The sequence below is a fragment of the Pipistrellus hanaki genome (genome assembly GCF_964339955.1).
Source record: "Pipistrellus hanaki genome assembly, chromosome: 16".
Lineage (NCBI taxonomy): Eukaryota > Metazoa > Chordata > Mammalia > Chiroptera > Vespertilionidae > Pipistrellus > Pipistrellus hanaki.
The window spans coordinates 45,059,166-45,087,044 of NC_140518.1; the positions used below are offsets into that span (position 1 = coordinate 45,059,166).

General features: G+C 49.7%; 1 protein-coding gene across 3 annotated transcripts; it reads right to left on the minus strand.

The window, feature by feature from the left end:
* On the minus strand, positions 1–27,705 carry PMP22 (peripheral myelin protein 22). Of its 3 annotated transcripts, XM_084861452.1 has the most exons (6): positions 27,537–27,701; positions 24,637–24,862; positions 22,901–23,012; positions 21,594–21,693; positions 9,007–9,147; positions 1–1,300 (listed from the first exon to the last, which is right to left on the minus strand). In XM_084861452.1, the coding sequence occupies exons 3-6, from the start codon at positions 22,976–22,978 to the stop codon at positions 1,137–1,139; spliced, it is 483 nt and encodes a 160-aa protein (XP_084717578.1). In that variant the 5' UTR covers positions 22,979–23,012; positions 24,637–24,862; positions 27,537–27,701; the 3' UTR covers positions 1–1,136. The 3 variants fall into 3 exon arrangements, with proteins under 3 accessions (XP_084717578.1, XP_084717580.1, XP_084717579.1); XM_084861454.1 differs by lacking the exon at positions 24,637–24,862 and having other exon boundaries at positions 27,537–27,705; XM_084861453.1 differs by lacking the exon at positions 27,537–27,701 and having other exon boundaries at positions 24,633–24,806.
* Between the last annotated feature and the right edge of the window lie 174 nt (positions 27,706–27,879).

Genomic DNA, 27,879 nt, shown 5'->3' on the forward strand with positions numbered 1-27,879 from the left:
TGAGTTACTCTGATGTTTATTTTAATGCATCTTAGTCCACACAATTGATATAAAATCAGAAAAAGCAAAGCAAAAACAAAGAGGTCTGGAGTCTTAGCATCAGAAGGGCACCATATATACATCTACAGTTGGTGGCCAATACAAGTCATTGCCAGACAGTCCTTGGAGACAGAGAACAGCCTAGACCCAGTGGAGGCAAGTGTCTAGAGACTGGTCCTGACCCTCTGACCGCAGGAACATGTGGGCGTGATAAAGCTGTGTTTATGACTTATTATCAGAGTAATGATAGCAGCCCAGCCAGGTACAAAGGCAGTTATAAACCATTTATATTACACAGAATTATTCAGTCTCCATTCTACTTTATGGTGTAAAATTGTTAATTGAATTTCCAGTGAGTAGTTTAGAAGATTAGTGATAATAAGGAATGGTAAATACATAGCACCATTTCATAGGTTTTTTTTTTGTCACTGATTTCTCATCTAGACATGTGACCAGGACACCCACTTCAGGGGCAAGCATTCCAAAGCCACAGCCGTGATTTTGCCAAGGGCTCCAGTTTGAGGGTTTCGTCCACATGCGTAAGGCCGGGTGTGGGCGTGGGCAGTGTGTGCCTCTGTGAGAACACAGGTCACCACTGTGAGAGGGCTTCTGGCCATTGGGGCTTTCTACCCACACTTTGGTTTTCTAAATGAGGTGGAGTGGGAGGGAGGTATCGTCTTTCAAATGAAAGGGAAGGGGCGAGATGGAGTTATTTTATTTCTGGGTAAAACAAAACAACAAAACAAAAAAACAAAACAATAATACTGAGCTTGATTATAAGGTTAGGATGTAAAGTCCCTTAGCTATTTCTTTAAGGTTTCAACACAAGGCTGATGGTCAACATATAAAGCAAACAATACTATGTACATATATGTAAAAAGTGTTATAAATAGGTTTTATAAACCGTAGATATTATATACATCTTCAATCAACACTAACCCCACCCCCCAACTGCACTCTGTTTGGTTTGGTTTGAGTTTGGGTTTTTGGCTAGCTTTTTGGGTTTTTCTGTTGTTTTCTTTTTTTTTTTCTTTTCTTTTTTTAGGTTTCTTTCCTCCCTCCCCTGTGTCTGCCCAGAGCCTGATGAACTGGGCACCTCAGTCGCGTTTCCGTAAGATCACATAGATGAACCCGCTGAGCAGAGCCAGGGGGAAGGCCACCCAGGCCAAGATGTAGGTGAATCCGTAGGTGTAACCAGTGTTGTCGTGCCATTCTGTGTGTTTCACTGTGTAGATGGATGCTGCGCTCATCACACACAGACCTGGGGAAAGAAAGGGACAATCTGAGTGAGTGAGGGAGACATCACAGGGGTACCCCTCTCTACTCCCGACTACAGGGTCCACAGAACCTGGGCACCTTGCCCACACTACTCACTGCCCTGATCACTCACACACACACACACACACACACACACACACACACCAGGCCCCCACGTGGGCTGCAGGGAGGCAGAGACCGCTACATGCGGAGAGCATGTAGGACTTTGGAAGAACCTGCTACCGGGTCCAGGAGTGACAGCAGGAGGCTTGAAGATACAGGGACACGAGAAACAGTCAGCACTCCACTTCCAAGCTACGTGACCCAGGCCATCCATCATCTTTGCCATCTTTTTTGCCCCATTTCTCTTGCTTTAACTGTCAACCAATTCCCAGTTTCCACAGAGTGGTCAGCGAGAATTTGGGTTGCAGATAAACCTGCCTATCTCCTTACAAGGGTGGTTTGGCAGGGGAGCTCCTGGAAACCTGTGACACTCTGGAAATGAGGGGGCGTTTCCTGGAGCCAATGAAAGTGCAGTGACACTTCATTGTTATCAGACTTGTGTCATGGCAACAGTGTTGGGCTCCAGGCAGAGCACAGGGGCAGGACTCCAGGCTAATCCCCTCAGCAGGACTGTCATTAAGACATTAAGTAGACAGAACATACAGAGATGAAAAGTGAGGTGACCAGGAGGAAGGACAGGACATGAAGAGGACACAAGCTGCAAGGGGAGGAGACTATCAAGGGCAAGCTCATTGCACCGGGCCCCTTTCAACAGTTCTTGGATCCTCCAAGTGTGGATTTGAAGCCAAAAGAGGGTACAACGATGTCACATACACAGGTAGGCCAGGCCACCCTCTCTGGCCACCACTGAGGCCCTTGGGTGTGGGAAGGAGAAGAAAATGTCCACCTTGGTCCTCGTGAAGCAGGTAAGTTCAAATGCTATCGCCCATGCCCACCATGGCAGTCAGAAACCCCTGTGGGGAGGGATCCAGTGACATCAGCACCCCAGCCTGGAGCTGCACAAAGCCTGCTCTGTTTGCCCCTGAAAGCAGGGTCTTTGAAAGGCTCTGAGTGACTCTATTATGAATGCAGCAGGCCGTGTGGGATTCCTGCGGTTCCAAAACTCCCGATAGTCTGGACCACCTACATCTAACCTCACTGCTATTTGATGGGACACTGCAACTTTGTTTGAACACAGTGCAAAATTGGAATTTGTCACATTCACTACCCTGATAATATTGTCCTCTGTAAGTCAGAGCAGAACACTCCTACTCTACTGGCCCCCGTAGAGAAAGCCAAACAATAGTCTTAGAACTACAGTGGGATCAGATCCAGGATCCTGCTACCTACGGAAAGTCTGAGAGGCAGCGAGGACATTTGTGTCAGAAGGGGGAACTGAAGCTGGCAAGTCTGTGTTAGAGATACAGTTTTGATCTGCTGGGGACACACTATTAGCCTTGAGGTCCATGAACCTCAGTGATCTCACATCATGCTCCATGACTCACTTCTCTAAAGTGCTAATTCTTATCTTTAAAAAATATTGAAGTTGCCTCTTGTGCTCTAACCTAGCTACCCAATGAGGGCAGGGCTATAAAAAGAAGCATGGCCAAAGGAGAGAGGGAGGTTAAAGAGAATGCTGAGAGGCCACGACAATGCATATTGTGTTGGTAAAGCTTCCAAATGGGGTGTGTCTAACCAGCACTGGTGTGGAAAATTCAATCATAGCCATGTGGACCAGCTGTGCATAGACTTCACTGGCAAAGAAAACATCAAAGAGAAAACATTCCATCAGTGACCAAGAGGGATAGAAAGAGGCAGGATTCACAAGTGTGTTGCCTAACTAGATGGTTTACTTTATGACATTTACCCAAGTGGAATCTCAGAAGTAAATGAATTTAAGTTTTGCTTTAAAAAGCAACAAGCTTAGATACTTACAAAGTCTAAGAGAGGATACACACTTCATAATTATTGTTGTCAGTAGACTGGAATTTTAGGGAATACATTATTACAAGGCTTTCTGTTCATAAAACTAATATTGATAGTTGTGTCCTGGAATCGAGAGCAGTTAATGCCATAAAATAGTTCCTAAAAGTCACACATTGCTCCCCATAAGCAGACTATGACTCAATTTCTCAGTAGCCAGTACATGGAAATTAATTTCTGAAAGTCCCCCAGGTGAAGGTCAGTGAAAGTCCCCCATGGGGAAGGTCAGTGAGGTCCCCGTGGTGAAGATAAGGGAGATCCCATGGTGAAGGTAAGTGAAGCTCCAGCTCTGCTTTCCCCACAGGTGACAGTCTGTGCTTTGGCAGTAACATGCCCTGCAAGGGTCCTGAATCTGAGGGCATAGGCCGTTTTTAAGTGGAAGGACACAGAACCTGTCCAAACAACACAAAAATGCTGCCCATTCACAAGTTCACAGGAGTTTCTACCTGTCTCAGAATGGTTGGCTCTGAACAACTCCCAGAAACTTCTTCCTTGAGAGTCCCCCTGAAGAGGAGATCTCAAGCCTCCTTTAGTGATGAGAGTAGCTGCAGCAATTAGAGCCCAAAACTTTGGGAGGGAGCAACCAAGGGGCCGAATGCAAAGGGATAAAGAAATGGTGTGAATTCTCTAAACTTCCTTATCTTTATTCTGATTGGTTCAAGAAACATACAGTGAGTACCTATTGTGTGTATGCACTGTTCTAGAGCATCTAGATAAAGAGACCCAGCCCCCACCTTCATGGGGTGAGCATCGTTCAAAAACAGACTTATCAGTAGAAACCTCCAATATTGTCTGATGTGACTTCAAGGGAGGGTGAGAGAAATGCACCTGAGGCTCTGAGAGCATGGATGGGCGCTGAGCTCAAAATAGGGACTGGAGAACCTGACAGGGAGACAGTGCTTGACCTGGGACTATGGGATGTGTAAGATTTAGCCAGGTGAAGAAAGGTGGAAGGGAATTCAGGAAGATCATGAGCAACACAAGGAAAACAGAGAGCTTGAGAGAAACCACCAGTAGGTGATGATAAGAGTGTCCCATGATACAGGAGGAGCAATGCAAGATGAAGCCGGAGAGCTCATAAAGCCAGGACAGAGGGGGCTTCAATGGCATGTTGAAGTTGTGGAGGGAAGTACTTCTTCAGCAGAGGAGAAAGGATACTCAGATGTGTGTTTTAGAAAGATCATCCCAACAGCCATGTGGAAAATAGATGTAGGGGTGGGGACAGAAAGTTGCATGAATTGGCTCTTGCACAGCTGCAGTGCTGTTAGTGAGTAAAAGATAAGAAGTGGACACAATATCTATGAATGCTATCTGCTGACAGGATGGACTGGGTATGGAGCAAGGAGAGGGGGCTCTGGCATGACTGGTGGATTAACTTAAGTAACTGGGAAAACATTAATGGCATGAAAGCCGAGGGAATAAACAGTTTCAAATAGTGAATAGAAAACAGCACAGAAAGGATTGGAGGAATTCAGCCAATGACTTAAAAGTGGACCTTGGTAACCTGTGCAAAGCAGCTCGTTTGAGAGCCTGCAGCAGAAGCCAGAGTGAGACCAGCTGGAGAGTGAACGCCAGGTGAGACCCGGAGCCGGTGGGGAAGGTGCCTCGTGGTGTTGGTGTAAGTGAGTGAGGGCCTTTGTCTCACCAGCCCCATCCTCAGGGTGTTAGGGTGGGGCAGGAAGAGGCTGGGTGGTCTGTCCTGCTGAAAGCTTTGACTCTATGTCTGATCTACACAAGTCTTCTCTGTGCAGCTGGCCCAGTTGCCATTTCAGCAGTCACTTGAGCCCTGCAACCTAGGACGTTGCCCCCCGCATCCTAGGTTTGGGGCATAGCCAGTGCAGCATCTGGAATGATTCTCTCATAAGGAGGGTGCTGAATGTGGTACCCAACTGAAGCTGCCTTTGATCCACACTCTTATTCATCTTTCAAATTATTTCATCCTAAAGCCCTATATCTGTACCTATATCAACCTGACAGGAAACAAAACAAGGAGCAAGTAAAACCCACTCAGGAGTCTCCTTCTCCCATGTTTTCTGTTCCTTTTAATGACAATGAACAGTAACTACACATTTGACCTGAGTTTGATTCTGCCTACAGAACACAGTCATGAGTCATCCAGCGAGTAGGTTATTCTGGGCCTTCCTTTATGTGGTGTGCACAGAGCCTATGGCTGGTGTAAGGAGTGAAATCAATAAAAACATGCATAGCTCCTTGACAGGTCTGTATCTACAGGATGTTCTTGATGTTTCCCCATCTAGCGCAACCCAACGCAACCCAGCTAGGGCAAGGGTAACTTCTATCTGGGACCAGGTGACTACAGGCTCTGCAAATGAGAATGACACCAAAACCCAGACACAGGATCAGCACGGCTTTTCTCTAAGAAGGAGGGAGGAAGAATCAGTGGCTTCTGAACAGGAGGAGCTGTCTGTGAAGAAATGTCCCAGAAGAACTGGCAGTGGGATTAGAAGCTGTTGAAAGGCTACACCCTGTGGTTCTGACCCTGGAGGAACCTCAGAGTCACCCAGGGAACGGCCCCACCCAAGAGCTCTTAAGTAGGACTCCCCAGGGATGAAATCTGAGCAAGGGAATTTTTAAAAGGTAAATCTGTTGTGCAGCTAAGCTCGAAAAGCACTTAACTAGGTAAAGATGCCTCTTGATGTGTCTTTAGGAAGCAGCCAACCTAAGCAGTATGTAATCAAGGAAAGACAGCTCTTAAATGTGAGATGTGTGGCTTATTATGGAATAGAGAAAGGATGACGCAGCAAAGCAGGTAGACCTATAACCACCCTCAGAGCTGTAATCTGGAGCAAGGCAGACACAGCTCCCAAATTTGAGTCAGCCCAAGAGCTCCTCACACCTTTCACTACCTTCCCCGCACCCTTAGGTGCCCGATCTATAAAGATCATAGCTAACCCTGCCCCCGTCCCCCAAGAGAAGCTATGCAGAGACAATCCAGCCTGCACCTGTCACCTGGGAGTCTGCTGGCTTCCGCTTAAAATGCTTTCAGCTTTGAGGATGCTTCTACCCTGTGTGGACCCTACCTACTGTGGCAGGAACACTTCGATTCACATTCCATGATTGTGGGCTACTTGCTTCCCCCTCCCGCCCTCCTTTCCCCTTTCTGTTTTTTGTCTGTTTCAGCTTTCCTGATCTGTTCCTCGACATCAAGCTGTAACTTCTCAGGCTGTCCCCAGTTCTCAACTCCAACAACCTTTCCTACTTTCCTCTCTATTGCTGGTTTCTTAACTGTGAATTGGGAAAGGCATGTGACAACGTTGATTTAAAGTTGTCACGCATTAAGAGTCAGGAAGTCAAATCCCTAATCAGTTCAGTTCTCAATTTTAATGGAAAGACCCTACAGCAGGTTCAAGTGCAACATTTCAGAGACCTGAGGTTCCTAGAAGACAAACTTACAGGTCCTGTTGGCTGGAGTTAGGACTTACAACTTACAACTGCTATTTTGGCTCAACATTTCTAATTCAAGATATGGATAGCTAAACTGACAAACTCATAACTGAAAACCTGGTCTTGTGAGAGATAAGCAGCCAGATTTGAAGGGGAAAAAGGAAGAACAACTTAGTGCTTTTAAATTCAGAGGTTTTTATAGAGTTTTAACAAGGCTTGCATTGGGTTCAGAGGTGAATCAAAGCAGTGAAGCAAGTACGGACAATAAATACACTTCGGAAAATGAGAAAACCTCAACTCTTAAGAGCTTTTTTGCGGAACAAAATACTTTAAAACAATGCAGGGCCAGCATTTGCGACTTCATGGTCATTAACTCTGACCTTATCAGGACTGGCTGCAGAGGCATTGTCACAGGATTTAAAACCGAGCCAGCTCAGCGGGAGAGGACAGGCTGCCAGCTCAGAGGGGCCCCTGCAACAGTGGTGGGGCCCTTCTCAGCCAGTGCTTTCAGTCTAAGCAGTTCTGAAGGTGTAGGCTCTTACTCATCACAGATGCCTGGGGCCTTAAGAATAATAAATGATGCAAATTTGCATGGATTCTCCATTGTAAATCGGTCAGGAGAAAATAATGCAGAAAGAGTTTCTAGCTTGGACTTTGTGCTCCTTGGCAATGTTGGTGTATTGTGCGTCTCTAAATGTAAGGAGGCGCCTACCTGTAGTCAGTCCCTGTGGTCTGAAGGAGTGGAAGCATTCAGCTGATTCTCCCCCAAGGCCAGCTTATTCATCAGCAGAGCACAAGCTTACAGATCAAATATAAATATTTTTGAAACTTCTGCTTCCTAGGTCTATATTACTTTATCTTGAGGACACATCCGTTGGTACAGTGGGTATAATCATCGTTTGAATACCCATCAAACTTAAATGGTGAATCAAAGGAATCCCAGACCATGAAATTGCAAATCGCCTCTGGAAACAGAGTGAGTAATGATAACTCTGCTGCTAGCATGCCTACAGACGATCTTACTGCAAGTTAGTAATTTCACCAAGCTGCGCCAATCCAAGAGCTTGGCTTGGTATAATAAAACTGTGCAAGTGCAAAGCACGATTTGGTTTTGAAACCCTAATATTGTGCATATTGAAGCATTATATTTAAGTATTTAATGGGAAGTGGATCTCCAGGTTACTTGATTTTTCCAGTAACTCTCTGGCTTTTAGAAAAGGTCATCAACATTCAACCTCAGGCTGTGTCTGCCCATACAGCCCCATGCAAGCTGTTATATCCACCCATCCATTCATCCACCCAGAATGCATGGGCTGTTTCCAACTCTCCACGTGACTGCTCCTGAGCACAAGCTGGTGACTCAGCACTGGGGACATTCTCACAAACAACCAGAACAAGATGCCATTTGCCTACTAGGATGGCTAGAATCTAGAACATCTCACAGCAGCCAGATGTCCTCTGGTTTACTAACTTGGGCTACAGATCCCACTGCATTTGTCTCTTCTTCCTCTCCGTGTCCCACTGACTCAGTCAATTGGCAGTCACTGAACAAAAGGATGAATTGGTAGAGTAAGACACTGTTTAGAAAAGAGAGACAAAGTCGGAGGATTCGCCCTTCACACTAGAGGCTTCCAGGACTCTCGCATCGGACAAGCTGTCCAGTGGGGGAACTTGAAGGCAGTTTAGGGTGGAGATAAAGATCTTGTGTGTTGTCAGGGACCCCTGTTTGGGAAATGATGGCAGGTTATACAATGGTGACAAAATGAAGACACCTGAAATGACAACAGGAAATCAAGCCCAGGGGAACCAAGAAGCTGGAGTGAAGGAGAGCAGAAGTTTGGTAGCGTGGCTTCATTGCTGCGCAGAGTAAGAGATACACCCAAGAATGCCATGGCTGTTCTCAACAGCATGTCAGGGCCATTCTCTAGGCTGAGGCAGGATAGCTCCCTGGGGCATAAGCTAATCTCTAGGAACCCATCCTCAGGACTGGCCTCTGCTGTATTGATCCCCTCAGCATAGAACTCTGATCGTGGGTCCATACCGCAGCTTTCTTCCTGGTGACAGGGTTAGGTCAAGAAACTTCATTCCAGAACCCTAACTCCTATTTTCTATGGACACCATTCTATGGAAAAGTGGGCAGTTCCCTATTCTAAGGTATATTCACAGGTGTGCACACACATAAACACATGCACACACATCTGTACCTTATGAAAACCATTCCATGAGCAGACTCAGAAAACATCAATCACTCCTGGGCCACGCCTTCCTACTAAATGATCAGGCCCAGCTCCTGCATGCACGTCACATGTCACCACTTACCAGCAAGAATCTGGAAGATCCCAGTGAGGTAAAACCGGCCCCCTTTGGTGATGGTGAAGAGCTGGTAGAAGAACAGGAAAAGGGACAGCACACTGAAGATGATGGACAGGATCATGGTGGCCTGGACAGACTGCAGCCATTCTGGAGGGAAGAGACACGGGGTTAGCACCACCAGCATGGCCAAGGGAGGGCCTTGTCATGAGGAGCATGGAGCCTGGTGCACCATGACTCTTGAGAGGCACAGTCCTCCCAGGCTGCACAAGCCCTCTTTTATGAGCAAAATTGGACAATTCACTTTTGTCCTCTTAAAAGTCAATTGTGGACATTTTAGGAAAGGGCTGTAAGACAATATCTACAGTCCTACCATTTGCAGTTAAATTCAAATTAAAATGTGTTAAGTTGCCTTCCAGTCTTTCTGCCAAATGTATTACTTACATATATGTATGTATGTATGTATGTATGTATGTATGTATGTATTAAAGAGGGTCTGAGCCTCACCCACTGCCTTCTCTCTTCTCAACTTCAGAGGTTTTTGAAGGGCTTACTGGAATCCCTACATTACAAGAATAGCTATATTTTCTATTTGAACAGTAAACCACTGTTCAAAATGTTAGCAGTCCCCAAAGAATATAGGTATCTGGGGGATAGAAGGGAATAAGGAAATGGTAGAAAATTGGAAGAAAACGCTGATGGAGAATAGCTATGAAGATCCATTTGCTCAGCCAAGCTGTATCTGTTCTTGGCCAATCTTGACCCTTATCAGTAACCTCAGCGCAGAGCTGCTTGTGCTCAAATCACATGTACAGGGGACATGGATTACACTTCCTCATCTTTATGGAACCCCCTCGCCTTAGATCAAATCTCCAGGCTTCTATCTGAAATTCAGGCAAGAAAGAGTTCTGGAGTCCACCCTCTACTGCGAATAATGTCATCTCAGCAACTGAGGAGTGGACACATCTGGATCTGCACTCCAGAGGGAAGCCCAGGGCATCTACCTAGCAGAGCTGCACTGGGCCTCACCCACCTATCACCTGTGTTCTTCCTTCCAAGTGCCAAAGACGTGCTGGGCAGCACGGCTCTAACCAAGCAAATGCAACTGAAGGAGGCCTGGGTTTATCCTCTCTGCTCAATAACTGGCCACTATGCAGTGGCTCAGAAAAAAATACTAATGCGGAACACAGCATCACAGCTATGAGATGTGGAGGGTTTATAACCCTAACTGGATATAAACCCAGTTTAGGTTGCAAGTCATAGCTCATGGTGAATTTTAAAGGTGCTGGACAGATTAACTGTTACTGCAGCTTCCCATGAGATTTTCCGGACACAGGGGAAGCTTTAGATTGGAAGGAACAGGAGAGGTCGACTCCTTCAGCTCCTTTGTCCTGAAAGACAGGGATGTCCGGGGACGTCTGGATGAGCCCATCGGCACAGCCAAACCCTGAAGGCCTGACTGCAGCTTGACGTTCTTTTCACTGTGACAGAACATGTGCTTTTTCATTTTTTCAATTTCTTTGTCAAGTAAGGTAAGAAGCTGATGTGGAATGGGTTCTGAGCCATCCTGGCTTCATTTTTCTATATCCCTAAAGAAATGCTTGTCTAGATCCAGCACAGTGGTTCTCCTGATGAACCGCTGGCAATAAAGCTAATGTTGCCTTCACATTATTATTTTTAAGTAAACTAATTACCCAGCACTCCAGTAGGTGAAGCTAGAAACCTAAAGAAATCTGAGATGAGATGAAGATTCACAACTAAAACCCCCAGCTTTGCTGGGGGTTCCTCACAGGCACCTGCAGAAGGAGCGTGGCTGGTGAAGACCACATCCTGGGTTTCCTCTCCAGGTCTGAGATCTCACCTAAGTCTTTACCTCCACTGCCAGGACAATGGGAACTTCTACCAGATCTCATATTGAGAGAAAACTCAAAATCTCCTATATGGTTTTGTTAAATCTACATGATTAGGGAAGACTAAATAATGTAACTAAATCCTTTTTGAAACTTCGTTTACCAATAATTTGAACTTTAGTCCCATCTCCATTACAAAAGAGATATTTTGTCAACAGTTGTTTCTCAAATCAGATCAGAATGAGTAGATCAGGAAGTTTTTATTCAATAAGCTTTTGTTGAGTCAGGCCCTTCGGTTGGTTAACCCCCTGGGGACTAAAGTTTTTAAGAGGAAGATTTTAAACCAGAATCATAATAAGTAAAACACATAAAGTATGTCCAATTACATCATCAATTACAATATATGTGAACGGATTCAAGTAATTCATTATACGATGTAGAATTTCATTTTGAATTACACCATTCTTATGTATAGTCTTATGAGGTACACCTAAATCAAACAAGTCAAAAATCAAATATTTTCAAAAGAAGCACCAGGAAAATATTAATAAAAAAAACCTAGGTAGCCCTAGCTGGTTTGACTCAGCGGATACAGCATCAATCTGAGGCTAAAGAGTCTGCGATTTGATTCCAGCCAAGGGCACATGCCTGGGTTGTGGGCTTGATCCCCAGTGCGGGGTGTGCAGGAGGCAGCTGATCAATGATCCCATCTCATCATTGATGTTTCTATCTCTCTCCCTCTCCTTTCCTCTCCGAAATCAATAAAAATATGTTAACAAAAAAGAATAAGGTGTACACCCAATATTATGTCATTATGTAAATACACATCAAATAACTACATTTGTATACATAGGTACACATTCATAAATGTGTGTGTTCATTGGAAAAGGAAGGAATGAAGTGCTAAACTCCTATCAATGGTTACCCCCATGAACTGGAGCTAGAACAAAGGACAATTTGGTTTAGAAGGCCTTTTATTTGACCTATATCTTTTATTTTTAATAAGGAGATTATTTTCATGTAATATGTAAACAATTAAAACCAATTTAAAAGATGACACAGTAGAGAAGACATGACAGTCAATAAGAAGTTAGAATTCCAACACTCAAAGTGCTAGTGGAGCCCTGGGCAGGACTGGGTCCACCTGCGAGGAGTGAAGGGGTTTTCCTTTCTTAGCCCGTTGGCCATTCAAAGCTGCTGATGGGCAGAGGGGTAAACAGAGTGCCAGGAGGAAGCACGCCAATCTGCCCAGGAGGCTGGCTAAAGATCCCAAAGCACGGTTGGTACTGTCCCAAAGAGAAGCCCATGATGCCCCGAGGTGATTCTGAGGTCTACAGGACTTCTCTCCACAACCTGAACCACTCAGGGGAACTGGCCCGGACCAGCACGACAGTGATGAAAGAGCTGAAGCCACATGCTCCAGGCACGCAGGTGCCTAGGCCCAGGTGAGGATATGGGAGCCCCGACTCTCCCGGGCTGTCACCCGCTCTGGTTAGAACAGGGGTGGGTCTGTTATTTAGCTCTGCTGACCACGCTTTTAATTTGTAGGCTACCATGTGCCAACTTCTGCAATAGCCCAACAGATCAGATGAACAGAAGATAATTATTGGTTGGATGCAATGGAACATTGCAATGGCAAACCTACCGTGAGGCCAATTCCAAGGGGCAGACACCTCCCTAAGGCCCAGGACAAGTTCACAGTCACTACCAGAGACACAGTCAGTGCCCACTGCCACCACCTCCTCCCCCCGGCCTCCAGGGCCTCGTAAACATGGTGAGATTCCCAGTGGCAGCCTTTTCTCTCCATCCTTGGTGCTGGGCACAGGAATGAAAAGCCCTAAAACTCTTTGCAGACCTACTGTTCTCATGTGAGGACCAGGTGAAAGAGTACTAATGGCTCTGGACATGGGCCGCAGCGGCAGGCAGAGCCAGCTCCCCAGGAGACAGAGGGAAGGTTGAGTGGCTCCATGATCAAAGCTCACTTCAAGGTCAGATTCCTGCCGTGGGCAGCTAAGCAACGAAGGAAGTGCATCTGCCCCCTCAGCTGTATTCTTAGCCCAGGCCCTGCAGTCCAGTAAGTCATGGGCCCAGAAAGGATGAAGCCCTTTCATTTTATTTATTTATTTTTTTATCCTTACCTGAGGATATGTTTATTGACTTGAGAGAAAGAGAGAGAGAGAGAGAGAGAGAGAGAGAGAGAGAGAGAGAGAGAGAGAGAGAGAGAGAGAATCATTGATGTGAGACAGAAACATAGATTGATTATTCCTCATACACGCCCTGACCCGGGATTGAACTCACAACCTGGATATGTGCCCTGACCAGGAATGGAACTCACAGCCTTTTGGTACATGGGATGGCACACCAACCACCTGAGCCACCAGCCAGGGTGGATGAAGCAGCACCTGTAAATGTGCATTCACCTGGGTCCTCTGTACTCCCATTGCCAGCACAGAGCCACCCCGTCTTGTCCCGACTCCGCTTGAGTCCCCTTCCTGTCACTTCAGAAAAGCTCTCTGACCCAGTTGGGAGACCAGTTGGAACATAAATTGAAGAGGCCACAGGAGAAACCAGCTGCAAGGAAAGAGGCCATCGGAGGGGGCAAACCCAACTGCCAGAGGCAGCACCACACAGCAGCATGCTGCTCAGCTGATCTCAAAGGCTCGGGACTCACAAGCTTGACCGCTGCCCTCACACCTCCCAGCCCACAGCTTCTCGAAGAGAATGTCATTCCAGAAATAGTCAAGAGGCCTCCATCCTCAACAATGTGGCCTTTGCGCTTGGCTTCGCCCACCCTCTGGAACATGCGGGGCCCAGCAGGTCCTCCCCCAGGACCCCAGCAACCCCCTCCTCCCTACCCCCAATCCAGACCAGCTGCTGGATAGAAATAGGGTTCAGACCTCCAGTCAGCTGTGCTTTGGCCCCTGCAGATGGCGAGCCCCAGTGGAACACAGACATGGATCTGGAGCTCAGAGCGAGGAGGAAGCCACATGAGCACGGGCCTATTAACTAGGGCAAAACCTATGGCTGGCAGCTAGTGGGCACAAACTGCTCGCACAGGGGTTTCGGCTAAACCTGACACAACCATTCAATAAACTGCACTCCCAGGCAAGAGGCTCCTTGGAACTACATAGGCACACTATTTTCCAGCATCTAATTTATAGGAAGCACAATACAGCCACTGAGGTACCTGAAGGACCTGAAAGTCAAGGCCCCTTTTACTCCCTGGTTAAAAAACCCCAGCTGCAGAAGGCTCCGCTTAGGACATATTTCCCAAATAATTGTGGTGGGAAGACTTAAAAAAAAGAAAAGAAAAATGAGGGAGTGGGTTCCTTGGTCAAGTATTTAGCCTCCCTCCATGGACATGACAATGAACAATAAAATGTAAAGCAGCGTTGGGGGAGGGACTGCTTAACTTTCAAATTTTGGTTATCAGAGAACAGCTCAGTTGGAAATGCTGGGTTTGGCCCTCGAAAATGATGGCGAAGAGAAGAAAGACACTTTTAATGGCCTGACCATGAGAGGTTTTAATGGAGAATGTACTTAGAGAATGACTGGGTTCTTTTCAACGTCTTTGGGTTTAAAAGGCATTCTCCATGTAAAAATAATCTAAGCCCGCTGTCCTTTTTAGTCCTAAAGTATAAACAAGGGCCAAGCACCGTGCACACTAAGAGCTAGACCAATATGGCCCACGTCACAGTGTCCCACTGACATGCCCGTCCCCAGCTCACTCCCTGCTCTCCTCTGCACGCCTCCTCCGGTCCTACTCCAAATCCAAGGCCCACTCAAAGGCTGCCCACTCAGGATCCCCCTGTCACCACTGCACCCTGCATGTGAAGAGGTGCTGGGCTGCATGTGAGGTGGCACCCACCGCAGGTCCTCCTCCTCCAGGCCCACTCCATCAGGCAGCCAGGGCCCTGCCCCAGCATGCACTCAGGCAGAATAGTCCCAATGCCCAGGCTACTGGGTTTCACAAGACAACACCCTGGAGGTGCTGAGAAGTTCGACGCTCTATCTGAAAACAAGTGCATAAACGATGCTACTGCCTTTCTTTACATTTAAAATTCACAAAAGATAGGGAGGGTGAGGGATAGGGAGGATGGGTGCGGCAAAGGGAAAGAGATTCCTCGGATCCTCTAGGCATCCACAAGGCAACCCCCACCTAGCCTCAGAGCAGAAGTGACCTGAGATCAGAGGATCTGGGATCGGAGGTGACCCTCACACAGCGGGACTCCATCTCCCCGGCACCAGAGAGCCCCTGACAGAGTGAAGCATCATCCAGAGAAAGGAAGGCCCAGGAGATAAAACCGTGGTCTCCAAATAACTGAAGGAACAGTCCAGGGACCCTAAAGGAATTTAGACTCATTAAGGACAAGCCCTGCAACTGAGGAAAACCCAAGCTAGCACATCACCATGAACAGAGACCACCAGAAGCAGATGGACAACCAAGTAATTTCTTAACTGACACATCGCATGGCATTCCTCCCACATCACAGCCACATCTTCCCAATCTCACCTGCCAACCCCTTCCTGGACCCCGCTCTCTCTGCCCCTCCTCTCCTGTTCTCCCCCGTAATTTTATTCCCCACCGTGACGGGGAACACCCGTGTGGACTAAGAGCCCCACCTCTGAATGTCCAGCCCAGACCTCTGCCATGAGCTAAGGACGTCTAAATCCAAGTGCTTTGATCACATTCCACACAGTCTGCGTAATAGTCAGAATGAGCTTTCGAAACTCACTCACATCCAGCAACTGCTCTGTTTCAAGCCCTTCAGCGGTGTCTAGCTGTGCTCAGTAACACGGTCTTGAAGCCCAGCGACCAGCCCTCTCGCCCCTTTCTCCACCAGCACACGCAGCCCCCGGCCAGCCCATCGCCGGTGGACACATCGCCTTGCCTGCCCAGGCCCTCGGCCCTTCCCACAACCTCCTGCAGTTTCCCTCTGTGCCCTTCAGGGGACTGTCTCCTCTGGCTTTTAAGTCTCAATCCACAGGCCCAGGAGAGGAGGAGGCTTTCTCCCAGGGGGCGACTTTCTGCTTCACACCCGCTTTGTCTCCTGCAAAGCACTCTCCCCATCACAGTATTTACTTCTCTGTCTTCCCCAACTAGCGGTGAGCTCCCCAAGAACAGGGTCTTCGGGCTCTGTGTGCCTGGTTCAAAGAATAAGTGGGTAAGCCACATTGTCAGCTCTTCAAATGCAAGGGGCTCCCTTGACAGGGAGTGAGCTCCCCATCACCGGTAGGATGAACACCACAGGCACCCAGCAGAGGGGTCAGAGCTAGGTGGGACAGGGCGAAGGGATGGGTCCCGAGACCTCCTGGGGCCCTGCCAACGCTGGGCTTCTGTGTGTGCCAACGACTGCCCACAAGGGAGGCTTCCTCCCAGGCAGCTTCTCTCACCAAAAACCAACGCCCGCTACCTCAGGCTGCGTCCCGGCCAGTCCCTGCTCCTGAAATAGTATAAGGGATGCTTTCTGGACTCGGCTGAAACCCTAGGCATGCGATCTGCATTTTTTAAAAAGCAAACTCTGTGAGAACATTCCAAATTAGCTCCTTGCTGCTGGCACCTGGGGAGCAGTGGGGGCGGGGGGAGAGGGGGACGTCACATGATGACGCCGCACCCCACCCCGGGCCGCTGCTGCCGGCTTCGGCAGCCCACAAGGGCCTGTAAAATTACGCGGACAGAGGCTGTGGGCTGGCCCAGGGAGCCACAAAGATGCTAAATTGCCAAACATGGACCCATAAATGCAGAGGGCCTCCGTGTTTTCTAAACTCTGACCGAAAGCTGAGCCACAGACAAGGAAATGGTCTAATGCCCTTGACGGAACGACAAGGCCACTGTCGGGGTAAACAAGAGGACCCGGGGCTGTGGGCACAGACCACAGGAGACCACTGCGCCCTGGAGGGGGAGTGCCAACACTGGCACTCCCCCTTTTCCTAATTTTCCATCCAAATCACTGGACTACTGCTGCCCTGAATGAGGGAACTAATGCTTTTGTCTCATGATTCTACTTTGTAAGATTTCTGACACATTCCGCCTTATAAATGCTCTGGACTGTTGTTCTAAGCTGGAATGAAACAGACATCGGTAGAATACATGTAAGACAGAGCAGGTCACATGAAATCGCAGAAACTAGAAATGGATCCATATGCACCAGACTCCTGACTTGGGTCTAAGGACTGAGGGGCTGGCCCGCTACCCTTCTCCTCGCTCTGTTCCTGCCATTCTGCCTCTGTTCCTCAACCCTGCCAGGCTCCTTCCCTCCCAGTGACCTTGCCCTTGATGGTCCCTCCGCCAGGAACTTCTCTGAGATGTCCATGTGCCAACTCCCGGTCATCCTCAAGGGGTCACTCCTCCAGGAGTTCCCCTCTCCACCCACTCCGCCTGACCACATTGCCCTCTCTCGTTCTCTTTTTGTAGTTCCTACAATTACCCATGTTTGTTTACTGTTTCACCCAGGAAAACATGAGTTCTTACTTGTATCCACAATGTCTACAATGGTACCTGAGCACAGTAGGTATTCAATGAGTCGTTCTGAATGAAAGAACAGAGGAAGGGGCTCCTGAGGCAGGGAGTTCATGACAAGGACCTCAGAGAAGGCTGAGATTCCAAGGGGTGTGTGTGGGCGGAGGAGGGGGGGGGCGTGGGGAAGAGAGCCGAAGAGCTTTCACGGGAAACAGGAACAGGTGAGGTTTCTACAGGCCTCAGCACGGACTGTCCCCAGGACGTTGGGATCAATAAGGGGACTCTGACAGGGTTTAACTCGAGAATGCTATGATTAGGTTTGGTTTCCTAATATTAGCCTGGATTCAATATGAAAAAAATGAATTATAAGGGAGCAAGAAAGGTTAGGAGTTCAGAGGCTGTGACAGCAACTCTGACAGGTGAGGGGGGCCACTCACATGGGAGGGTGAGTGGCCATGGTTCCTGTGATGACTGAGAACAGAGTCAAGGCGGACTCAATGTTCAGCTTGTGGGCAGAGGGGCAGCATCCACCAAAATACTAGACATGTCAAAGGGCAGACGGGGTGGAGGGCAGTGAACACTGCCTGGCTGGGCTGCCTCTGAGGCCTCCCGTGGAGCTGCTATGAGGGTCGGGGGTTCAGGAAACAGTTCCGGACTGGAAGGAGACAAAGGTTCAAAGACACCATGAATAAGACTGCATTAGTGACCACGGAGGTGAGAGAGATGAATATGGAGGGATTCTGCATTCCTGATAGGGGTCCTGTGGAAGGGGGGTGCTCCTGACGAAGCCCCAGATATAGCCGAGATGGACATTTGAAGAATCCCACATCTGCTCTGAAATTGCCTGGGCCCAGCAGGCAAAGCCTAGGAGAGAAGTGTTTCCAGCTGACTTACTGGGAAGTGCTGGCTATAAAATGGGTTTGAATAGAGAAGTCTGCGTCTCCCAAGGCCAAATGACTGCATTCCCAGCCTCCCTTATCACGAGGCGTGGCTGCGTGACTAAGTTCCAATAAAGATAGAAACAAGTATGTGATCTATCTGGGATGTTTCAGCCCAAGGGAAGGGGCCACATTCTCCTTCTCTTTCTATCTCCACCTTATTGCATGAAGCCTGGACGAAATGGCTGGAGCTCTAGCAGCCTGTAGGTCCATGAGGATGAGGGCCAGAGCCAAAAGGCGGCCAAGAAATAAAGCAAGAAAAGTGCCTGACAACTTCAAGAAACTGCCAAACCTCTTCTTAGGATTGCCTACTTTCAGACTTTTTTTTTTTTAAAGAGAGAGAAATACACTATCTCACTTAACCCACTGTCATTTGAACCCGTTATGTTGTATGTGTGGAACCTAATCCTAATGGAACATTGCGTCTCCTGCATTGCTTTCCCCTGGCTGTAGGTCACGTCCTTGCCTCGATAGGGAATATCCTCCCCTTTGCCTGTATTTATTTAAATCCTGCCCATGCTTTGGAGGATGGATCAAATTCCACCTCCCATAGGAGACTTCCCTCCCACTTCCTCCCGGAACCCTCGCACTGCCTGCCAACCCCTACTCCTTGGGCATCTGGCCTAAGCTTCCTGCACAGTGGTTCATCCCTCCAGGCTGACCTCCTGACTCCTCGAAGAAGCTCGGGACCATCAGGGGCATAGGCCTTGGATTCCATACAAGGTTACCATGAATATGCCCCCAATAAGCCTCTCTCACCTCTACCTGCAGCCAGGGGCAGGGTGGGGTCAGAGAGTATGTAAATAAATTCTAAAAGTGGAAAGATAGGCAGGAGTGAGGGCCGTCTGTAAGATATCTACAAGTACTTCTATAATAATATGAAAAGGCAACTTAGGGGAAAGATCTGATACGCCTCCTTCAAATTACATAAAACAGATGTTTGACCGCCATACAGTTAACCTGCCAAGAGGCATGATTCATATAAAAAAACAAAATGAATGGCAACCCGGAGAGGTGTAGTGCTGTAGCCCCCCACACACATAAACCTGAGCCCCTTCCAAAAAAAAAAAATAGACCACACCCTCAACATATCCTGCATAAATTGTTATCAGTAACAAATTACTTTTGATTTGAGTAAAATAAAAATTATGTTCCAAACATTCTAAGTGCAAGTTCAGACCCAACTGGTATAGTTCATTTGTGAAAACGGTCTAATTTTTAAAAATTATATACCTTTTGGGCCTTACTGTCTACCACTGAAATTGTTAAAATCAATAGAAAAACGCAGCAAAGGCCCAGAGAATTCAGAGAATTCAGCCCCGTCAGAGCTGGATCTGTCACACAAGCTGACCAGTCAGGAAGGTGTCAGCAGGGACAATGACTGGGGAAGCTGAAAGGGAAGCTCCCAACGCAGTGGGTCAGCTCAGGTCCAAATAGCAGGGTCTGTTTCAGGGCGTGTCCAGATTTCCTCCAAATGCCCGAGTGAGAGGTGAGAAAGCAGAAAAGCCACGCTCCGGACTACACGGAACCCCAAAATCAGCGTAAATAAACCCACACAAACCCCAGTTATCATACATAACCCCTGCAGGGTGAGCTTGGCACCGAAGGGCCAGTTCAGAGAGAAGTTTTCTGGTTGCGATGGCAGTGCCTCTCGGAGACCTGCATCTGGCATGGTACAGCAGCCATCCCAAACTGCAGAAGATTCCGAGCACAGGGCAATAGCAGGCCCCGAGGCTAATACTGCTCTTTCCTGCAGCCGTGCTTCCACCGCCTGCCTCACTTCTTTTGAAACCCAGCTCATTTCCCCATGCCTGCCCAAACTGCCTCCTTCCGGGCCTCGGAGTCCAGAATTCCATGCCAACCCCGCATGGGCATGGCCAGATGCCACTTGGGACCGGTGCTTGGGGACATGGCCAGGCCCCAGGGAAAGCTGCTTCTAGGCTGAGTCACCACAGTGACCACCAGGTGTCAGTGGTGAGCGAGCGAGCGAGGAGACGCCCATCCTGAGTTTTCAGGGCACTTCAGCTGGCCTGGGAGCAGAGACAAGCAGCACTAGTTCAGATTCTTAGGTAGCATGCAGGAGCATTTCATTCATTTGCAATTCACCATACAACTCAATGTGCAACTTCTAGGATGGTTTTAACTCAACATCCTTCAGAGGCTTAGACAAAAGGGGAAGGGCTGCCCGCTTTTGCAAGCACTGGGGGTTTGCTCTTCTTCCCCCAGGAAAGTGAAGGCACAAAGCAGGGTTTCTGCTCCTTGCCAGTTCTCCCCATAGAAGCCATCACGTGACTATTCTAGCAGTTTCTCTGTACACTGAGGCTCCAGATGTTTCGTTTGTAAGGCGTCAGCCGCAGCTTAGGTGCCATTGGGTGTGGAGCATAGGAGGCAAAACCCAGCAAAGAAACTGGCCACTTCACTGCCTGCTCTGATGAGCTGGAACTGAACCGGTTTCTTCCATCGGGTATAATGTCTTTAACAAAAATATTGAATATATGGGTCACGGCAGTCACTAGAAAGCCTGTATGTTATTGGTCATTTAAACCCAGGGTGTCAGCAAAACCCTGTCATACCTATATCTACTTCCCTCTGTAGGTGAGGACACTTCCTTTGGAACACACGCGTATGCTGAGCCGAGCTCACTGTATTCTCAACAGCAAGCTCCTTTCAGGGTCCACGTAGCCACTAAACATCACCCAGACCCCAAAAAGAATGCATCTCTTCCCCTCGGCCTTTCCACAGCCAGACACAGCCCTGCTGAGCACTGGCCCCTCCGAGGACTTCAGCTATCTGGCAGGTGCTTCCACGGCCATTATCCCCTTAACTTGAATCTAAGTGAGCCTGACTCCCAGTATCTCACACGCCAGGATGCTGAGAACAGAGGAGAAGCACACACTCCCTGATGAAGGACCCTTCCGAGTGCAGCTGAGATTTTGCAAATAGCTTCAAGACCCCATCTTGCCCAAAGAAACACTCAAAGGTTTTTATACCGCATGGCATCACTGGGGCCCCAAACTTGGAAAGACAGTTTGTCACTGAGGGACCAACGCTGGCCCAACTGTCCTTTGGACGATCTTTATTCACAAGGAGCACTACTCTTAGTGATGAGGGGGAGCTCAAGGGCATTCTGTGGGTACAGAGAATGTACAACGACAGTCAGGACAGTAGCTTAGCCAGGGAAGCGACTGTCCCCCCTCCTTTTGTCTTCACTCACGGCCCCCCGTCACATTCCACCCAACCCCAGCCACAACTTCCAAGCCTGTGTCTTCCAAAAACAAGGGCTTCCAGGTCTGGACAAGGAAACAACGTGTTACAGACAAGCTTGTGGGAATAAATTGCCAGTCTCACCATTTGTTGATGATGATAAACAGTGGCGGATGATGCCCATGGAGGACGTGCTGCAGTTCTGCCAGAGGTCCATCGTGTGTCCGTTGGCCTCGATCCAATGCTAGAAAGAAGCGGACATCCTAAATCAGTCGAGGCAGCGAGGGGTGACAGAAAGGGGAGGGAGAAGACCCTGGGAAAGCAAAGGGGTGCCTCTTCTACCTGCCCCCCCGGCCTGCCCTTGCCCTGCCCGGTGCTGCCCAGCCAGAGGCCACTGCCGTGCTGGAGAGGAGAGAGGTGCTGGCCTGGCTCAGACACTGTCAGGGCAAGGCCAGGGTTCGGCTGTGAAAAGCACTTTGCAAATGGAAAAGTGGCACGTGCGTGAGTTAGGGTGTGCAGAGCTGTGTGCTATGGTAGAGGGAGCCTGTGCTCGACCCGGGCCCACCTGCTTCAAGCCTCCTCTCCACTGGACCTTCTGCTGTTTCCTTATTTATTTATAACTCCTGCCAACCTGACAAGACCACCGGGCACAATGAAATCGTGATGAACCCAGCTGCTTATAAAATTCACAAATCGGGAACATAATTATTTCTCAACCTTTGTGACAGACAAGAAGATCCTTGCCTGGGACCTGCCTTATATGAAGCAGTGAGAGCCACAGCGCCTCGATGCCCAGGTCTGTGTCCACCTCCTCAGCCAGGAAAGGAGCTTTTCTACTTGAGCTCAGTGGTTTTATAACCCTCATTGCCCTATATCCTCTTCAGACAGGGGCTCTTTTACTAAGAAGGTGATATATTCACATCACAAAGCAGACCTGGGGCTGTGAACTCTTTTTAAAAAAAAGCCAATTTTAACCTCCCCAATTTTAAGTCCTTATGGGTAAGTTTTGTGAACTAAGCTGCCTATCTGACCTAATACATGTGGGGGAAAAGCAAACCTTCATAATTATTCCACATCCTCAACAAACCTGCATCAGGGAAAAAAAGCTGAACAACTTTACCAAGTAAAGGTCTGAGGCCCTGGATCTGCCCTTAAATTACTGGGCTTAGACAGAGGCCTGAGAGCTAACCTAGTCCAGTGATGGCCTACTTCATACCCCTTCATCTGCTCTGGTTTTCTCAAAGCAATTCAAGAGGCGCCGATTGCCCGAAACTACAAAACACTAGGGAATTTCTGGGACTTCTTGCAAATAATCAAGCAGTCCTGCACTAGGGAGGCCGAGTGAGGGTGGGGGGGACAGGCGGAATCCTGGCCTCAGGAGGCCCTAGCTTTGGGTGAGGACTGGATGCCCCCAGCCCCTGCCCCGCCAGCCTGCCCCACCAGGCACTCACATTGACGACTGTGGAGACGAACAGCAGTACAAGCACTGCGACGTGCAGGACAATGATACCCAGCAGCAGGAGGAGCATTTTGGCGGCAAGTTGTGATCAGCGGAGTTTCTGCCTGCGGGAGAGAGCACAAGCTGGTGGTGAGGCCCACCAACTGGCCTGAGAACTCAGGCGAGGGCGGGAGGGGTGCGAGGGAGGTTCCCGGCCGCGGAATGCCTGGCCTGGCGCTGCGCCCGCACCGCCTCCCGGATGGGGCCCTGCACGCCCGGCGGCCGCCGAGAGGGGGCAGCAGCGTACCGTAGGAAGTCTGCCCAACCTCAGCAGGGAGGGGGTCCCACTCCACAGAACATCCTCTGCTTTTGGAAAAAACATGTTCTAAGTCAGTCCAAGAGAAGAGGTTTTTCCAAAATGACAAGCAGAGGCCAGAGCCCGCCTCCACCCACCCCGGCGCCTCCCGGGGCAGCCCGACTTGGGGAAGGGGTCAGAAGGTGGAGAGCATAGCTCCCTTAGGGAGTGAGAGTGGGGGCGGGGGGCTGGGCGCCCGGATTTCTGAGAGAGGCCTGGGGGCCGCAGGGGCAGGCTGGGCGGGAGAGCGCCTGGCAGGGAGTTGGTTTCCCAGATCCAAGCGCGCTCCGCATTCCGTTGGTCTCCAAGTTTCCACTCAGTTCTGCCAGCGCCCGGAGCCGTCCTGGCCCCGGCTCAGCAGCCAGAGACACTGGCGGGTCGGGGAGAGGCGCGGGGCGGCGTGGGGAGGGAAGAAAGGCGGAGCGAGCCCCGGACCCGCTTCCCGCCAGCCCCGCGCCCCGCGCCCCCTGCCCCCCTCCCGCAGCCCTGGGGCGGGGCCTCCAGCCGCGGCGCCCAGCAGGCCCTAAGCACGCGGGAGCCGGGAGACGCAGGCCTGGGACTGTGAAATCTTTTCTGAAAAAGCCAATTTTAACTTTCCGCTTTTAAATCCTGAAGTTTTAAGTCTTAGTTTTGTGAAGGAAGCCACCCATCTAACGGGGCGGAGCAAATGTCGGTGGGAAGGAGAGGCGGAGGAGGGAAAGGGTCCCAGGAGAACTGCGCCCCTCATTTCAGGGACCTCGGGGAACTGGAGAGGGGGGTGACCTGTCAGAGGATAAAGTTGGGAGACCAGTTGAGTCTTTGGGGACTATTTCGGGACGGAGTTAGGGGCCAGGGAGATGTTTCCTAACTCCGTTTTAAAGTACCCAACTCCAGGCCCCTTCCTTACCCTCCCTAAGCAACACCCTGAAAGAAACCCGGGATTGCACAGGGAGAAATAAGCGGTTTTCTGACGTCTCCCAGGAGGTTTAAATAAATCCCGGTGGCTCCTAGTGCCAGGGAGGGGCAGGAGGAGGAGGCTCGGCATGCAGCTGGAAAGTGGGGAGCTACCGCACCCCGGGATGTCCGCCGCAAGCACAGCCTTGCCAATGAGCCCCGCGTAGGCTCCTTTCCAGCGAGGCGAAGACTGCTCCTCCCCTGCCCCATATCCAGACCCCAACACCCGCGCCCTTTAGGGTTACAGGTCAGCAGCACCGCACTCTGTATCCTTAAAAACCCCGTAGGAACCGTAAGGCACAGACCCTGGTCGGTCTGCCCGCGCCCCATAAGGAAAGCTCCGGGACCTGGCCCGCGGGAGCCGGCGCGGGCTCCGCGCTGTCCGGCCCCATCGATGGGAGATGCCCGGGTTTCTCCTCCGCCTCCTCCTCCTCCTCTGCTTTCCCCACCGAAGCACTCACAGCCCAGAGGGAGAGCGGTCCCGGTCCTCGGAGCGGCCTCGGCGCGGACTCGCTGAGCTGGGTTCTCTGGCTGGCGGCCGGCTCCCCAAAGACAGCTGCCTGCGGGGCTTCGCGCGCCGAGCAGGGGCGGGCGGGAGGCGGCCGGCCGCCCCTTTAACGGGAGCTACGCCCTGTCTGCGCCGCCGCAGCGGGTGTGGCCCTGGCCCGCGTGTGCGGGGGGGCGGGACTGGGGAGGAGAAAGGGCAGAGAGTGGGTGGGGGCCTGAGACAGTTATCAGTCTACAGTGCGCCTCGGGAGAAAGTCAATCACTGCAAAAACGCTGCGACTTTTACGGGAAACGGGGAGACAGCGGAGCCTTCTCACCTCCGCTTCCCCTCGCTCCGCCGCCGAGTTCATGGAAACCCAGCGCTGACCCACAAAGTGGCCCCTCCACCCCTCAGCCCACGGGGGAAAAGCCAGCCAGAGTTCCCCCCGCGGGTGCCCAGCGCTGGGTTTGGGGGCTCACTCACGCAGGCTGAGTTCACTTAGGGACCCAGGCTGGATTACTCCCGGAGGGAATGGGGGGTGGGGGGTGGGGGAGGGCGGGGAAAGATGCCCAATCTACTCTCTGGGGTGTGGGGCGGCAATAGGGAGGGGAAGATGCCTAATCCTCTCAGTTCCTGGCACACCTGGCCTGCTCTGTGGTCTTAACAGGGCACATCTGCACCGCGCGCTCCGAGCTATCCGTGTCTGCACGCAGGCCGCGCTAGGATCGGAGTGAACCGATCTAAAGGGCCCGTTTGGATGAGAGGGGCTGAGGGAGACTCCTGGCAACTATGAGGCAGCCTGTCCTGGGGTCCAGTCCCCCCTAACCTGAACCGAATATGCTCCAAGCAAAGTTTGCCTGGCTTAGCTCCAAGGCTGGAGAGGTGGGGAGTTGGCCATTTGAGGTGGGGGAAGAGCAGCCAGGGAAATCAGCTGATTCATAGCTGCCTGAACTTGGTCAGCCTAGCGTCATGGAGAGGGACTAGCCCTTCCGGGCGGGCGTGGCAGAGATGCGCTCAAATAGCCACTCCTGCAGGCCAGCCTTGGTGTATGAACAGAGAGCTCCAGTGTGGATGTTAAGTGTCTTTGCCTAATAATGCAGCACACACACACACACACACACACACACGCACACACCTACCTACTATAAAATCTCATCACTTTAAATGATTCAAATCATTCCACATTATTTTACTATTTGAAAGTAGCTGCTTATTGTAGCTTATCATATATGCATTCTTATATTTAAGTGAAAATAAGTTATTTGAAAAATTCTTCAAACAATGATTTTTTAAAAAATGTTATATTCTCAGATTTAAAAAAAAGAATCATAGTAAAAATTGTATCCAATGTCCATCATAGGGCAGGCACTTTAGCAGGACTTTACACTTGTGAGAGGCGGTATGGTCCAATGGTTAGGCATTGTGGCTCTGGGCTCAGCCACACCTGATTCCCCTGCTTTCTCAGGGTTCATGAATTTGGGGAATTAGCTGACATCCACTGAGCATCTGTTTTCTCTCTGCAAAGAGGACTAATAGTAAAATGTGAAGCAGCAAGCATAGTATCTGAGACATAATAAGGCCCAATGCCCAGCACATTGTCACCATTCTTATTATGACATCACATGTGACGCTCACAACAAGTTCAGGGGCAAGCCCGACTGCCCTGAACTAAAATAGCTCTTAACTCTCAACCACTGAAAACGCATATGCAAGGAGAATGACTAACGAAAACCAAGTGTTCTTTTTTTCTTTTTTTCTCCCCTCCCCGCCCCCCCCCCCCCCCCCGGGGTCATTTTTCAGTCAGGCTTGCCCTAGGAGTTATTACTTTGCTTTATGCCACTTAGACTTTTATTTAACTTACTATTTTTAATATATTTTATTGATTTTTTTTTTTTACAGAGAGGAAGGGAGATGGTTAGAGAGTTTAGAAACATCGATGAAAGAGAAATTAACTTATTATTTAACCAACATTTATGCAATTACTATGTACCCAGTACAATGTTAAGCACTTTACAAATATTAGTATATTTAACTCAGGATTATTTTTTTTCTCTTCCCTTTTCCCCACAAGTAAACTGTCAAATGAAATAAACATCTAGAAAATGTACACATTGTAAGGCACAGCTCAGACCTTCCTTTCTTTTGAACCCAATATTTTAATCAACACCAGGTAGCAGCTGCGCTGTGGGCTGTGGGCGTGAACACAGCCATCCTCATGGCCTCTCCTGTCTTCTGCCTACTGGGCTCCCAGTGGTGGAGGAGGCTCAGTGCAGGGTGAGCTAGCTCGGCCACACCCAGGGCGGGCCAGGGCACAGCTACAGGTGGGACCTTCTCTCCGACCTGCTTACCACTGCCACATCACTTGCAAGTGTCGCAGGGGTCTTCAAACTACGGCCCGCGGGCCACATGCAGCCCCCAGGGGAGTCTGATCCTGCCCGCCAGGTTTTTTGGGCAGTGAGCGCAGCCAAGGTGTTACAGTAGGGATTAGTAGTTCATATAGTCCGGCCCTCCAGCTCTCTGAGGGACCGTGATCTGGCCCCCACTTTAAAAAGTTTGAGGACCCCTGGTCTAGAGAGTACTGGTTCCCATCAGGAAAAGACCATCTGGATCCCCCCGATTCCTTCAAACCGATGTACCGGGCTTTCTAGATGCCCTAGGAGGGTCGTTCTCACCACCCCAGCCAGAGTGTATGTCCAGCTCTTAACCCAGGATTAAAAAATTCTCTGACTCCGCAGTCAATTCCAACACAAACACAGTTCCCACTGTAATCCTTTCCTTTTGCGTTCTGCAAGGACTGGGGGATTGGGCAACAAACACTCTATAAAGCATAGTAAGTATACGCGTCCCAGAGGCACAGTTTGCAATAAAACTCACCAGCCAAACAGTGTAACCCCTTCTTCCACGAGCTTCCTTTGCAGTCAAACGCAAAGGGTGCAGAGGCAAGGCCCTCCTACAGGGCAGCAAAGAGGCCTGCAGCTGGCAGACCAAGCCCGCTGCTTCTGACCAGGCTCCCAAGATGCTGCCTGATGGTGTTCCCTGTCACTGAGAGCCGAACCAGGCGTCCTTCCAGTTATTCAGGGGCTGGTCCAATGCTGGGATATGTCCTGGTGGCCTGAGAGCATCTCAGCCTCCACTATTTAAAGAGACAGCGCCCAGCTTTGTGCGCTTTGCAGAACATGGTGATCCTAAGAGCCCTGCAGGGCATGCAGAACCTGAA